Source organism: Labeo rohita, chromosome 23 (genome assembly GCF_022985175.1).
Source record: "Labeo rohita strain BAU-BD-2019 chromosome 23, IGBB_LRoh.1.0, whole genome shotgun sequence".
In the NCBI taxonomy this organism is placed as follows: domain Eukaryota; kingdom Metazoa; phylum Chordata; class Actinopteri; order Cypriniformes; family Cyprinidae; genus Labeo; species Labeo rohita.
Genome location: NC_066891.1, coordinates 12938374 through 12953100, shown reverse-complemented (window position 1 = coordinate 12953100; position 14727 = coordinate 12938374). Strand labels below are relative to the sequence as shown.

The window sequence follows — 14727 nt, the reverse complement described above, 5'->3', positions numbered from 1 at the left end:
CAGACCAAATTCAAGCACTCCATCACAATTCTGCAACCCCTCACACACAAAATAAATAAAATGCATTTTTTAAAGGTGGAAAGCACCTTGGAAAAGTGTTAGAAAAATTCTTAAGATTAAATAATACATAATAATTTGATAAAATAATTAAAATTAATAATTAAAATTAAATTTATTTTTCTAATATTAAATAATTTGTTCAGTCATGTCATTCCAAACATGACTTAAAAAACAATAGTTTTTTGTTAATGTGCAAGACAAAAAGTGAAGTTTAGCAGAATGTTCAAGCTACACAAGCTGCAAATATTTTTTGTGTTCACCAAAAAAAAAGAAAAATCAAATAGGTTTGGAACAACATGAAGATGAGTAAGTGATGACAATATTTTCAGCAAAGAAAGTCTATAAAAAAAGAATCTATAAGAGAATGCACACTTTTTTGTAAATTATCTTGTTTAACTTTAACAGAACATTTTGGAAATACAAGCCTCCTTTACTGAGGTTAATTCCCAAGTCAGCGTATTCTGCATCAAAGAGATGGTAAAGACATATATTTAGCAAACTTGATGCTGATTGTGGTGCACAACCATATACTGCAACTATAAATCCCTTCTGTCTGTCGTAATAATGGCATATGCACACACACACACACATATATAGAGCAGACAGATCACACATTACAAGCCCTATAATCATTATGCTTGGCTCCCTGGAAAACATGCCCTGAGGAAAATGCCGGCGAGAAGTGTAGCAGCCCGGCTGTTAAATTAGCCCAGGCATGCGTTAAACAATGTGGCCTCAACTGGTGTTCCCTCACAGAGCAAACAAACACTCACACCAACACTTTCATAGCACGACAACACACAGGTATGTTACAGGTACACTAAAAAAAAAAGACCCATTATCAAAGACCTAGAGCTAAGCCACAACTGTCCGACATGATAGTGTTGTAGCAATAGAGTGCAGAGGCTATATTCACACAACCCCTGCAGGAATATGAGCTGGCTCAGATGCTGCAGCCTCTAGTCTCCATACACACACACACGCATATCTACAGCCTAGAGCAATGGAGGAACTCTCCAGAAGCACCCAAAAGACTGTAAAAACTGCTCATGCTCAACATTAATAAACTGTCGAGGTTGTTTATAGGTTTAATTCCAGAAGTGAAATCAAAGCTCATGATATGTATGATTATAAATTCCTGAGGAAGATTTAAGGCTTGCAAATGTATAAATGCACAGGATAATCGGCACCATATCGGTTTTCTGCAAATGTTAGAGATTCTTTTGGATTTTAGATAATTATGCAAGCTCATTTTGTTTATTTTTACATTTAGAGTACCTTTGGCATCATCTACCACACATTTTAAGTTAGTCTTTAACAACAACAATAAACATCATTAAATGTATTGTAAGATTCAGTAAATTTCCAAAATAATATGATGTTGTAATGCCTAAACTTATTTGCAGCAAATTAATTTGATTTTTTTTTTTAAATCATTAAATTAAGTCTTAAGTAGCACAGGTATATTTGTAGCAAATGCTAAAAAATACATTGTATGGGTCAAAATGATAGGTTTTTCTTTTATGCCAAAAATCATTAGGATATTAAGTAAAGATCATGTTCCATGAAGATATTTTGTAAATTTCCCACCGTAAATATATCAAAACGTAATTTTTAATTAGTAATATGCATTGCTAAGAACTTCATTTGGACTTTAAATGTGATTTTCTCAAAATTTTGATTTTTTTGCACCCTCAAATTCCAGATTTTCAAATAGATGTATCTCGGCCAAATATTGTCCTTTCCTAACAAATCATACATCAATAGAAAATTTATTTATCAGCTTTCAGATGATGTATAAATCTCAATTTCAAAAATAAATAATAGTCATTTATTATTATAACCCATAACATTAAAATAATTATCAACATATCAGTACTGGCCAGAATCCTTATAGCGGTGCATCCTAACAGCACAAAAACAAAGATTTGCACAAAAAAATACAATGGCATAAGCCAACAAATTAACATATTCAAAAAAAAAACAAGATACACCTGGTCATTTTATCCTGTCCTAACCTGCCATAAAGTAAAACTACGGAAGTTCAACTTGGGAAGTGGTTTGTTTAGTTCCTTTAAATCTTAAACCTTTCTGTTTTCATTTTTAAGAGTCAAAATCCCTCTGAGAATGGACAGCGGGGAGACTGACCAAGGGTGAAACAGCTTGTACAGCTGAACACCCGCTGCTACAACTGTGACCTTCAGCGTCAGCCCGAATTTATCTTGAAGAAACCCATATGATTCAATACATGCACAATCAGGTCCACACAAGTTGAAAAGAATGGCATGAAGGAAGTTATGAGCTAGAAGCTCAATCAAAGAGTTGATGTTTCCCATTTCGATTGAAGTGCCGCAGCACTTAACACAAAGCTCTGAAGAAGAACCAAAGGAGAACTTACCCAAGATCATCCTAAAAGCCTCGCTCCAGCGATCAGGTCCAGCTCTCCTCGTATTCTAATCCAGGGGAGCACAAGTTCTTCTCCGCGCTCCTCTCTGCGTCTCTCTTCCGAACCAGAAGTGAGTCAAGCAGCCAGCGCAGCGTGAGAGTGAGCATAGCTGTTGTCCATCCTGTATCTGGTATGTCCTCTCTCTCCAGGTGAACGAGCGGATTCTGAGGGGAGGGATCTGTAGGTCTTCTGCCGTCTTCTCTCAGGTGAGTCAGAGGGCAACGTGGGGGAGGGTCCTGAAACGGGGGTTGGGGGGGGTCAGAAATGCCAGAACACCCTGGTCAGTGAATGAGCCGAAATCCCTGTAGGTGCACTGGGATGCACCGTGCTTCTCTACGGCAGACAGAAGATGAACAGTTTCCCCTCAACAGGAACATTTCTCAGATACCATGAAGAAATGCTTCAGTAGCACAGTCAAGCCGGTGTCTGCGCTGCGCGCTCTCTCTCTTTTTTCTCTCTCTCTACCTCTCTCTCTCCCCGCTTCTTGTTTTTGGGGTTGGGTATAACCTAAAGGCACCTTCCCTGTCTGCGCTCTGATTGGTGGCAGTCCCAACCAATTGGAGAAGCAGCAGCCGCTTGTCATCCTGCAGAGTGGAAAGCATGGAAGCACTGCCACACTCTCTCTCTTTCTCTCTCAATTTTTCCCTCCATCTCTTTCACTCTCATAATCGGTCTGTTTATGGCAGTCGCGATGGTGGTGGTCACTCCTTGCCCCCCTTTGCAACCCTGTGACGGTGAACTTGCAAGGAAATTAACGTCCTCTCTGCATCTCCCTGAGGCTCTCCTTTAGTCTTTCTGTTGCAGAAAATATTTGTTACTCAATAGTTTGCGAAGATATGAGAAAAGAGGCGGAGCGTTCGGAAGAGATGAAACGGAGAGCGACAGAGCGAAGGAATCAGGAGGAGGAGGGGGAGATTAAACTAAATTCAAACTGACAGAGGGATGAGGAGACATGGAGTGACATGGAGAAAAGACTGGAAGGGAGAATAAGAGAGACAGAGAAACTAACAATGAGAGAGAGCGACACAAGCCGCAGTCTTATATATTGCACAACTGGGCCAATTTCAAAACGTGTCATTGTCGGGTTGAAATGCACCTCATAAAGAATTCAAAATTGAACATCTTCGGTATATAAGCGATTCGGCTCGCCTCAGACGACAGCCGAGCTTATGGCAGGCTTTCCGATGCTGCAGGGGTGAATCGAGCATTTAAAAAAAGGCTAGAGAAGAAAGAAGGCATCAAAAATGAATTCTCTAAAGCACACACACTATGCACGCTTGAGCCAGCAGCTAGAAAAATTTGCGATCTTTTATTTTGTCTTCCTGTTTGTTTCTTTTCCCTCCTCTCTCGCTCTCCCTCTCTCTCGCCTCTGTTGTCTCTGGCTTGTGCAGTAAGTCAGCGAGTGGGGATGTGAATACTAAGGAGGCTGGCTGAGACTCTTGATAGTGCACCGCACAGAGACGGAGACAGAAAATAAAGGAGGGTGGGGGAAACTGGATGTATAAGCTCCATTATAATAAAACTACAGGTGCATTACACGCACACTCGCACACACGCCGTCATCTGATCCTGGAGGGCGCTCATACACACTATTACCACCAGCACCTGAGCAAACAGCTCATAATGAAGATGGACTCATGTGTGTGCCCTGATATACCAATGGGTAAACACACTGATACAGGTGAGGTCTTTATACTGATCTTTACTGATTAACTGCTCATTATTGGAGCTTTGCTTAAACATTCGCTTTGTAAAGGTCAAGAGGAAGGTTGTGAATCCCAGTTCGTCAACGGTGGATGCAAAGCACACTCCTGTTGAGGGTATGATTGGCTTTGGATGCTGGTATACTGGAGTCCATACCAGGGTTAAATTTAGAATTTAAGAACTGGCAGCATTTCAAATTCTAAATGTGAATTTGGATTGAACTGGCGACACTCCACAAGAAAATCGAATGAAATTTAAATTGGGATGACAGGATGTGGAATTTATTTTCTGGAAAGGCATTCTAGGAAATGAAGTGTTCTTATAAGACCTATAAATTTTTCTTCAAATTTCAAAACAAGGTTATCATGCCAACAGTCAATGTTTGTTCTGACAAACTTTCCCTTTCCAATTAAAAACTATATTAATTGGAATTCCTTAAAGGGATAGTTCACCCTATAATATAAAATTCTGTGATTAATTACTCACCCGAAGTTCATTGCAAACCTGTAAGATCTTCGTTCATGTTCGGAACACAAATTAAAATATTTTTTGATGAAATCTGAGACCTTTCTGACCCTGCATTGTCAGCAACACAATGTCATGGTACTACTGTGAACATGCATCGAAGACTGACACGGAAGAGAAGAAATTGTTAAATAAAGTTGTTATTTTTGTTCTTTGTGAACAGAAAGTATTCTTGTAGCTTCATTAAATTACGGTTGAACCACTGATATCACATGGTCTGTTTTATTGATGTCCTTACTTTTCTGGGCCTTAAATGTGGTAGTTGTGTTGCTGTCTATACAGGGTTAAAAAGCCCTTGGATTTCATCAAAAATATCTTAATTTGTGTTCCAAAAATTGACAAAGGTCTTACGTGTTTGGAACGACACGAGGGTGAGTAATTATTAACAGAATTTTCCTTTTTGAGTGAACTATCTCTTTAAATTTAAATTGCAATAGAATTAAACTCGATTCTAAACTAGACTTCCTAACTAGCTTAACCAAACAAGCCTCTGTCGGTCAGTGAACAACATCATGATGGCACCAAACAAGCAAAAACCAGCATAATCAATAGCATTTTTAGAGTTGGCCAATAAGATAAGCCAATAATAATAGCCTAATTGTAATGTCATGGCTCATAACTGATAGCTGGCACTATAGCACATATTAAAAATTATAGAAATCATTTTAATGCTGAATGTATGCATCATAGCACTAAAAGTGTGATATGTGATTTGCTCAAGATTACATTTAACAGTGTTATTAAATTATTAATATTAAATTGATCATTACATGGTGCCAACGGTAATCTAAATGTAAACTGAAGAAATGACCATCAGATACTGACTTGTCAATAAACCAGTTTGGACCAGCATAAAAATTCACACTCATCTAACCTGGGCTGCATTTCCCAAAAACATTGTAAGCCTAGTGGCAATGGTTTCCACGATCTACATATGCTTACGATTCTTTTGGGAAACACAGCCCTGTTCTTTTCACTGAGGCCATCTGAGCCTGTGATCATCAAAGTACTGATAAACAGGTTGATTAAATGGGCCAGCCCAGTTCTGGCAAACCGAGTGGCGGCTGGGTGGACGGTGTGCCGGGTGTGGACGGCAATGCAGACCGTGTGTGTGTGTGTGTCTCATCAAAAGATGGGATAGGGTTTCCTCATTAGTTGTGTTGGGATCAATAATTCAGAGCAGGGCCTTGTTGAGCTCAATGGTCCAAGCGCTAATGTGCTGTCTACCCGCTTGGGACTGGGACCCAGCAGGACTTTAATGGATGTCATGATGAGAGGGTGAAATCCAAGAATGGGGATCCTTTTGCACCCCTTGGCTCCGTGTGCATGCATGTGAGTGTGAAGTCTAGGATGGGTACGGTCACAGCATGAGGAGAATGGCTATCAAAGAACAGGTGTGAGGAGATGGATGGATAGATGAGAGTGTCAAGAAAAAAGCTGAAGATGACAAGCCATCCTACAGTAATTTCCACATCCCAGAACTGTTACTCAATTAGCTCTTTTTGTGTTTGACAGCTCTGCTCTGGCAGAACAGAATCACATCACTACCTAGGAGTCATTAATTACACTACAACACAAAAGGAGAGAGAAAAAACATTACCATCATAAGCATCTTTGACAATAAGAAAAACACACTTTTTTTTACTAAAATATATATAAATAAATAAATGTGTGTGTGTGTGTATATATATGTATTCTTTTTTAATTTTCTTAAACAGTTTCATATATATATAAATTATTTAAACATTTTACAATAGGGTAATTCCATGCAGATGTTAACCTTATTATGAAAAAAAGGTTTTTTTACCAAAGGTTTTTACTATACTGATAGCACAGATGTTAACATTCCATGGCTCAAATACCCAATTGAGGTCTCTCTTAAAGTTTTTAAAGCATTTATTTATTTATTTTTGTGCAAGATTTTCCATAATCTGGTAAGTGCTTTTTTTCAGGCTTGTCACATCCATAACAGTACAAATTCCTCATAAATAGACACATCAAAATTAAAATAAAGTAACAATTATATGTTCTGTGAAGAGTCATTGCTTCTCTGTTTGTTGGGTATTATTGAATCTGGATTCTGCATTTTAATTCACAGAAATCCTACAATGCATGATTATTTCCCTTTTTTAAAATAGAAAACCTGTGCATATACTGATTTTTTTCTTATGTTTAGACTCTTTTAACAAGGGTTTATTAAAATATAAACAAATCAGTATTGGTAACATTCTCTAAGCATTTACAGTAGTCAACATTTGAAGTGGATGAAAAAAGTTCATCATAATTGTTCTAATACAAGAATGGGTATTTAGTTTTAGGACAACTTTGATAAATGGTTTTCATCCACTTCAAATTTTGACTACTGTATATGTCACATCCATAACTTGTATAATAATAAACCAATAAGAATAAGTAAGGATCATAATTTCTGTCTGTCTAAAAGTAAAAAAGTAAGCTATTTCACAGACTTAACCACCTCAAACAAAACTTAAAACAAACTTCTCAAATCCTTTTAACAACTTTGGGCTGAGCAAAAACTCTGTGTGGTGTTCTACCGGAAGTTGACAGTCAAAATAATTGGCGTCTTGCAATATTAATGTGCAAAATACATTTATGGGATGACAGCACATGAATGTCCCACACACAGAGAGTAGTTCAAATATTCAAGCAATATCACACGAAGCACTGTAATCCTGAATCAACAGAAGTCTGTTTTGACATTTCGCCCAAACAAGGACTACAACTGTCATAACCTTAACCGACTTTTATGCCTCACTTCAAAAAACAAAAAGTTAAAACTGAGTAACTTACATTTTAGTGAGGTTTTTCCAGTTGAGGTTTCCGTTTTTGCTCCACAAACGAAAATATTTCCAATTAAAGCTAAAACAACTTAGCGTTGCCGAATGATTCAGTCTTTCTAAACGGAGCGATTCGGTTGAGTGAGTGAACGATTCAGTGATTCACTGATTGGTTCGAGTCGATTCGGAATAGCGTGCTGCTAAGAGTAGTACTATATTTTCCTAATTCAGACAGTAAGAATTTCACTCTAGAATGAAGTGTTTTTGAACAAATGAATAAATCACACATTCATAATACACAAAAAGCCACGTGTCGCCCCCTACATGCCTAATGATGCAAATTGCAGAGTCACCGAAAAATCAAGTGCGTAAAAAAAATACTATACTCTGAAAAAGTATATCAGTTCATTAAAATGTTTACCATGGCCAAAATGCACAAACTGTAATTCTGTATTTTTTAAATTCATACTGAACATTTTAATGCATTTCAATCCATTAACTAGAAATGTTGCCAAAATGTATTCGAAATCCAGTCACCTTAAGACACAGGCCCATATGAGGTCAAGCTAGGCCAAGAGTCAGAGTGTAAGTCAAGTGCTGCTGTGTGAACCCTATAATCTGTCTATATCCCTGCAACCATATGGAGGACACAGAGAAAGAGAGTATGTGAGAGAGAGGCTGGAACACCTCCACTCGCCAGCAGTCAACCATAAATGCCCACTGCCAGAATAAACCTGCACTGCGACACACTCACACTCAGAGGACAGGGCCTTGACTCCTGCTCTACAGTCCATTGTTATAAAGCTCCTCTCTGCTTAACCCCTGCAGCAAAGGCAAAAGCGTTCTGCTGCTCTCTGCAGGTACAGAACTGCTATTACACACAAGAATCATCCATAAACACAACATAAAGCAGCATAAAAATGATTAATATATTAATAATTTAAATAAATCGTCTTCCATCATTTTATTTTGCATGAAAATATGGTAGATGTACCCTCAGCCCATGATATATATCTACCATATTTTCATTCATTTCATTTCAGTCATATGATGCTTATGTAACTCTGACATTTGAATATACAATAGGAATTTATCCTTGAGGATTTCAGCATACCTGCTATGTCACATTCCATCCTCCCTCTTAAAAGTACCCATTACACAGAGAATTATGGTTTATTTAGAGAGCTATTTTTACACAGAGCCTTGGGGAGTCACATCCCCAAACGTACACACTTCTGTAGCGCAGCAGCCTGGACCGCCTCCAGACTGCAAACCCAGCCTTGAAAACTAAGCCTCTCACGCAAGCACCAAGCCACCTCCCACAGGGCAAAGCAGGGACACAAACCTGGGACACAAACAAACCTGGACCTAGCATGCAAAATTAAACACAGCACTCAAGACCAGATCAAAGATGCAGAGACATGAAGAGCCAGAGAACGAAATAGAGCTTTCCGTGTTGAGACTACTGCCCAGCTGCAGGGAAAGGCTCCATGTGTTGGGGGGACCGGGCCAAAAACACTTTAGGGACACTGTGAAGGCTTCCCTGTCTGGCTGGAGGCCCATGGATATATTGGAATATTAAGGTTCTATTTTTAATGTGTTTAATGAGAGACCAGAGCACAAGAAATTAAATCTGGACTCTGAGTTGGCTAGTTCAGCAGACATAGATACCGTATATCTAGGGATAGGGTGAAGCCCAGTTGTAAAAATCTGTGTACTAACAGATCCTCAATCATCATCAATTCTCAACATGCCACTAAGAACAGAACAAACGGAAATTCTGGAGGGGAAAAGGACGTACAGTATATAAATAGTGCAACTGTCAGTGTATAAAGCATCATATCAAATGATCATCAACTTCAATATTCATTTTTAGCAGCACAAAAATTTCATGAGCACAAAGATCTAGTCAATTATTTAGCAATGTACACTGAAAAAAATTGTGTATAGATATACAGAATTGGAGTAGGACAGGTGACAGTTTTCTCCTCAGAAATTATTATTCATAAATACATATAAAGAAACGGCAAGCAACACACTGAATTGAAATGTTGTACACTGTAAAAAACAATTTGTTGAGTCAACTTAAAATAATTTGTAACCTGGCTGCCTTAAAATTTTAAGTTCAGTCAACTCAAAAAAAGTTTATTCAACTTGAAATGTTAAATTATGCTAAGTGACAACTTAGATATTTGAGTTGAATCAACTTAAATTTTAAGGCAGCTTAGTAACCCATCTTTTAAGTTTAGCAAACACAACTATCTATGTTGTTACTTAGTACAACTTAACATTTCAAGTTGGATAAACTTATTTTAGTTGACTGAACTTAAAATTTTAAGGCAGCAGGGTAACAAATTATTTTAAGATGACTCAACAAATTATGTTTTTTATTTTTTACAGTGTAGAAGGAATGAAACACTATTTTCTACTATTTTCTTATCTCTGTTTTTTATGTGTAAGTCATTTTCAAACCAAGCAGCTTTTTGTTGGTTAACATGGTAAATTCACGTGACCAGCTTGAACTTGGTGTGTGGGAAATCTGTCGCCTTCCAGCTAAATTTCCAGTTAAAATGACACGATTTTGATGTTGCCGATAGCCTAGCGGGCAAGTGCACCAACATACAGTGCTGTTGCACCATGGGTGTCCCGAGTTCGAATCCAAGCCTGAAGACCTTTCCCGATCCTGCTCCCTCTCTCTGTCCCACTTCACTTCCTGTCTGCTCTCCACTATCCTATCATAATAAAAAAAAAGGGTAAAACACCAAAAATAAAATGACTCGATTTTTACAGCAAAAAATCACCAAACAACTGTAAATGTGGGTGCACTTTCAGCTGTAATATAATTTTTACTGTATGAACTCTATGTATTTTTACTGTATGTATTTTTACTGTATGAACTGAAACATTTTTCAATATGGTTGTGCTTTTGACCGATTCAAATCCACATCAAATAGAGGGTTTGCACGTCACAATTTGGTCAGTAACCCGGAAGTGTGGCCACATAGGCGATATTCAGATGTAAACAACAGCATGGACTGCACTGTTAATGTCCTACTAAATATGTTGTTCTGCTAATTTATGCTGTCTAAACAAAGGAAAAACGTGTGGAAGCTGGTTAATCATATAGAGAAGAACGAAGGGTGCAATATTTTGAATTAATAAGTTGTAAAGTTACGTAGGAGGCCAGCAGTATTAATTAAAGATATTAGCATAATATTTACCTACCTGACCGGAAATAATAAGAACAAAAATGAATGTTGTCAAGGTTCTTGCCCTGGAAATCCTGGTTCAGTTTGGCCAACCACAAAAGCCTTTTGTACCTTTTTTTTGTTAGAACTTTTGGCAGCCTGTAGTACTCTGTAGTATGTTTTTCGTGGTCTGACTGATTAGTACAGCCCAAAACATGACAATAATTGACCATTTTCAGCAGCAGTAATCAGCTAAATATGCAAGTTTCTTTCAGTTCAGTGGCACTGTTTACATTCAGTGCCGCAAATATGGTCCTTTGATGACACATTGTGAAAACACTCCTTTCTTGTTCAACCATTCTTGCAGTACCATTTACTGCCATTAGAGGCACCGATAGTTCACGCTTTACCTTTCAGTATTATTACAAGCAGTAAAACAAGCTGCATTTCTTGCATACAAAAACACAAAATAATTTATATGATTATATATATTTGTTTTTCTTATCCACCTTTTTTTTCAACGTGGAAGTAATCAGTTTTCTGTGAATGTGCAAGACTTCCAGTTTATTGGCCGATGTAAATAGTGAAAAAATAACCAAGTTTGAACTACAAACCACTGTGTTCATAATTAAGGTAATACATCCAAATAATATGGTAATAAACACCATTTTTGCAATATCAAGCAGCAAAACATGCTGTTTTGTACAGCTAAAAATTGTTGGAAGCAGAAAAATAAGGTGGATAAAGGTGTATATTCTTTAAATCACCATTCTAAAGTATTAAATGACTCAAATCTGCACCAAAAATCTCCAATAGCACAGTCATCGTTTTGTCTCACCATGTCGCTCATGCAGATTTCATACAGGCCACGTCTGGGATAGCTCAATTGGGAATGAATTTCACAGACTATCTCTAAGATTTTCCTTCCTGTCTTATCTTCCTCTTAAACTGATCATGACTTCAGGGAGCTGCAGCCTATGTGCCATGTGCTCTGAGAACACACTGTATATATCAACAGCAGTGTGTGCTGGCGGACGGGTGGTGAATTTAGAGACTGCGCTGAAAGGTCAAAGGGACGTCCAGGGTCCAGCCCACCATATAAAAAATAACCTAGACCTAAAGTGCAAGAGGAAAACATCAGCTATATAAGTCAGAAATAAAATGCATATTAATAAAGGTGTTGTTCTGACATTTAAAATATAGTATATCACATTATGTCGATTCATTCATTTGACCTTTTCTATGTAGTCAGCACTGTTTCCTACATATATCAAATCTAATTTAGTTTGAAAAATGGAAAATAATGCATGCCTAGTGCAAGGTTAAAGGGTTTTATTTTGATATTCATTAAATATGTGCGAGACCTTCACGGTTCCGCTTCGATGCCCTTGAAAAGCACAGAGCCAGCACCCGGCATATGAGTATCCGTTTGCATGACAGTGGATGATCACACTAAAATTAGACTATTGATCAAGAGTGGATCCATATCAGTTAGGTTCCGGTGCAACAAGAAGGAACGATTTCTAGAAAGCTGTTGAAGGGATGAGACATTTCCAAATGGACAGCCTGTGTGCTTTTCCAGCTCTGCGTATGAGGGGAATGTCGAAGTTGACTGTCACTCTCTCTCACACAGAGATGCTAATTTCACACCTTTGGCAGAAGACAGAGAGCCTCCTAATGCCATGTCTACACCCATCTATCTCAGCAAATATCCAGGCTTGTACATATAGACGCTTACACGTATGCACACTTATGTGTGCACATATTCGTCTCAGGAGATTCACAATAATCTGATTTATGACAAAGTTGTGTCAAATGCGTTGTGAAGCCTGTTCGATAATCATATGGAAGTGACTCATTTTGTCAAGTCAGTTTACTAACAGATGGAAACATATGCAAAATACTAATAAATAACAGTAAACATAAATAGGAAAATATCACAGGTTTCCTGCAAAGTATAAAAATTCTCAAATTCACAAAGAAAGGACATCGCCTCAGTCCTAAAGAAATAGGCTGACCTTTGAAGCTAAGCTCCTGTTTATATTACATCCAAATACAGATATTAAAAGTTGTTAAAAAAAAAATTAAATGGTCTTTGACAAGTTCCTTTCTATGTCCGTCACACTGGTAAAAAAGTACAATCAAATGAGAAAAGTTACATTTCAAAGGTCATTCCAGACATTTTTTGACAGAATATAGTTCATTAATGGCTGTGGGCAATATTTCTACCGAAATTGTTAGCACATACAATTAAACACAAACATTAGCATAAAGCCTAAAGGCATGTGCACTCATACACACAATACATCTATTGCTTTTTGCGTTTGCATCTCAGATTAAATTCATTTAAGATTTATTGGTGAGAATAATGAATGCTCTGATGAAACTGTTGAACGTCAGCTTTCTTATTACTGATGAACAGACAAGAGGAGGCATACATCTACAGAAAATGCCAATTCAGAGGACCAGGTCCAGGACAAGTATGCACTTCTTCATACGAAATACAATCTGTTTAATGACAACATTGACATGACTAAATTAGGAAGACTAGATGCTGTTGAAACTCCATGAGATGTATCACATCTCCTAAACTATTAATCTGTGTCTTGCATGCTATGTATATCTATCGTAAATGCCATGGTACATGAATAATTTTAACCCTGCTTCAGTGTTATTCTGACTTAGTGTGTTAGTATATACACATGAATGCTGCACATTTCTGCTCATGCAGCAAAAAGGATCTCTAGGGAAAAAGTTTGCGCTTGTATGCGTTCACTTGAGACTGCAAACAGAAATAGATATTAGTGGATGTTCTTACCTGTACCCCACATTAAACTCTCTTCCTCTGACTGTTTCCCGTCCTCACGTCTCCTCTTTCTGCCTCCGAGGGTCTTTCCACTGGCACCCTGACACCACAAACTCCCCGTGGAAACCTTTGCTGGCATGAACAACAGAGCGTCCGGACACGTTTCTTTGAGGCTCCAGGAATATTTGGAGCCAAAATAGTCCTGATGAAGTTACGGGAGCGTCTCCTGCACAAAGTATCACACAGTCACACGGAGACACGCATTTCTCGCTTTTAGCCCATCCCACTCTCAGTCTCACCACACTGAGAATACAGGACAAGTGCAAGAGATTCCAGCAGATAATCACACCAGGACCTTAATAAGTAAGGACAACTGTGTGAGGAAGGGAAGAGGAGGAGAACGAAGAGGAGAAGGAGGGAGTGGGTGAGAAAGAGTGAGAGAGCAAAGAGTCAAGTGTCAATGAAGCTTGGATGGAGAGGGAGATAGGTTTGGGAATGTGAGATGCATACCTGATAGCTGGGAAGATGTAACTGGGTTTAATCCTTCCTAGGAGTGGTGTGACGAAATCCAACTTGAACATTCAGGTCTTATTTCATAATATGGACAACTTTGTCATTGCATAACAAATGATTTTTACGTGAGAGCTCTATACCACTATGCTACTGCTACTACTTTCGCCATATCTTTATGTGATATGGAAATAGATATCAGCACGCTATTCCCTAGTGAATCACTGAATCGTTCACTTACTCAACCGATTCATTCAGAAACATTAATTCATTGTGTTTTGTTGTTCTGGCTTTGCTTGGAGCTATTTTTGCTTGTGGAGCAAAAAGTTTTGCAACTGAAGAAGGATATCAGTAAAAGAAAATGTAATAAATAATATGAACATTTCAGTCATGCAAAGTATATCTACTCAATTCGAGGTTGTACATATGAACACTTAAATATGCACACATACATCTCAAGAGCTTTACAGTGATTTAATTATGACTAAATTTTGTCAATCTGATGTCTTATGAGAAGATTGTATGGAAGCATTTAATTCTGTAAATTAGATTATATAAATGAAAATAAGAATAAATAATAATTAATGATAATAATACTAATACTAATAATAATAATAATAAGTATTATTATTGTTATTATTGTAACTATGACTTAATATGTGATATTTGTTTGTTATTTGTTTATTTATC

The 14727-nt window shown here is 37.7% G+C and overlaps 1 protein-coding gene across 1 annotated transcript in view; it reads right to left on the bottom strand.

Moving 5' to 3' along the window:
* The window catches only part of znf385a (zinc finger protein 385A), a 103292-nt gene extending 89284 nt beyond the window's left edge, over window positions 1-14008 (bottom strand). The window contains 1 exon segment of the mRNA XM_051096342.1: window positions 13540-14008. Coding sequence (XP_050952299.1) covers window positions 13540-13666 — 127 coding nt within the window. The 5' untranslated portion in view covers window positions 13667-14008.
* Between the last annotated feature and the right edge of the window lie 719 nt (window positions 14009-14727).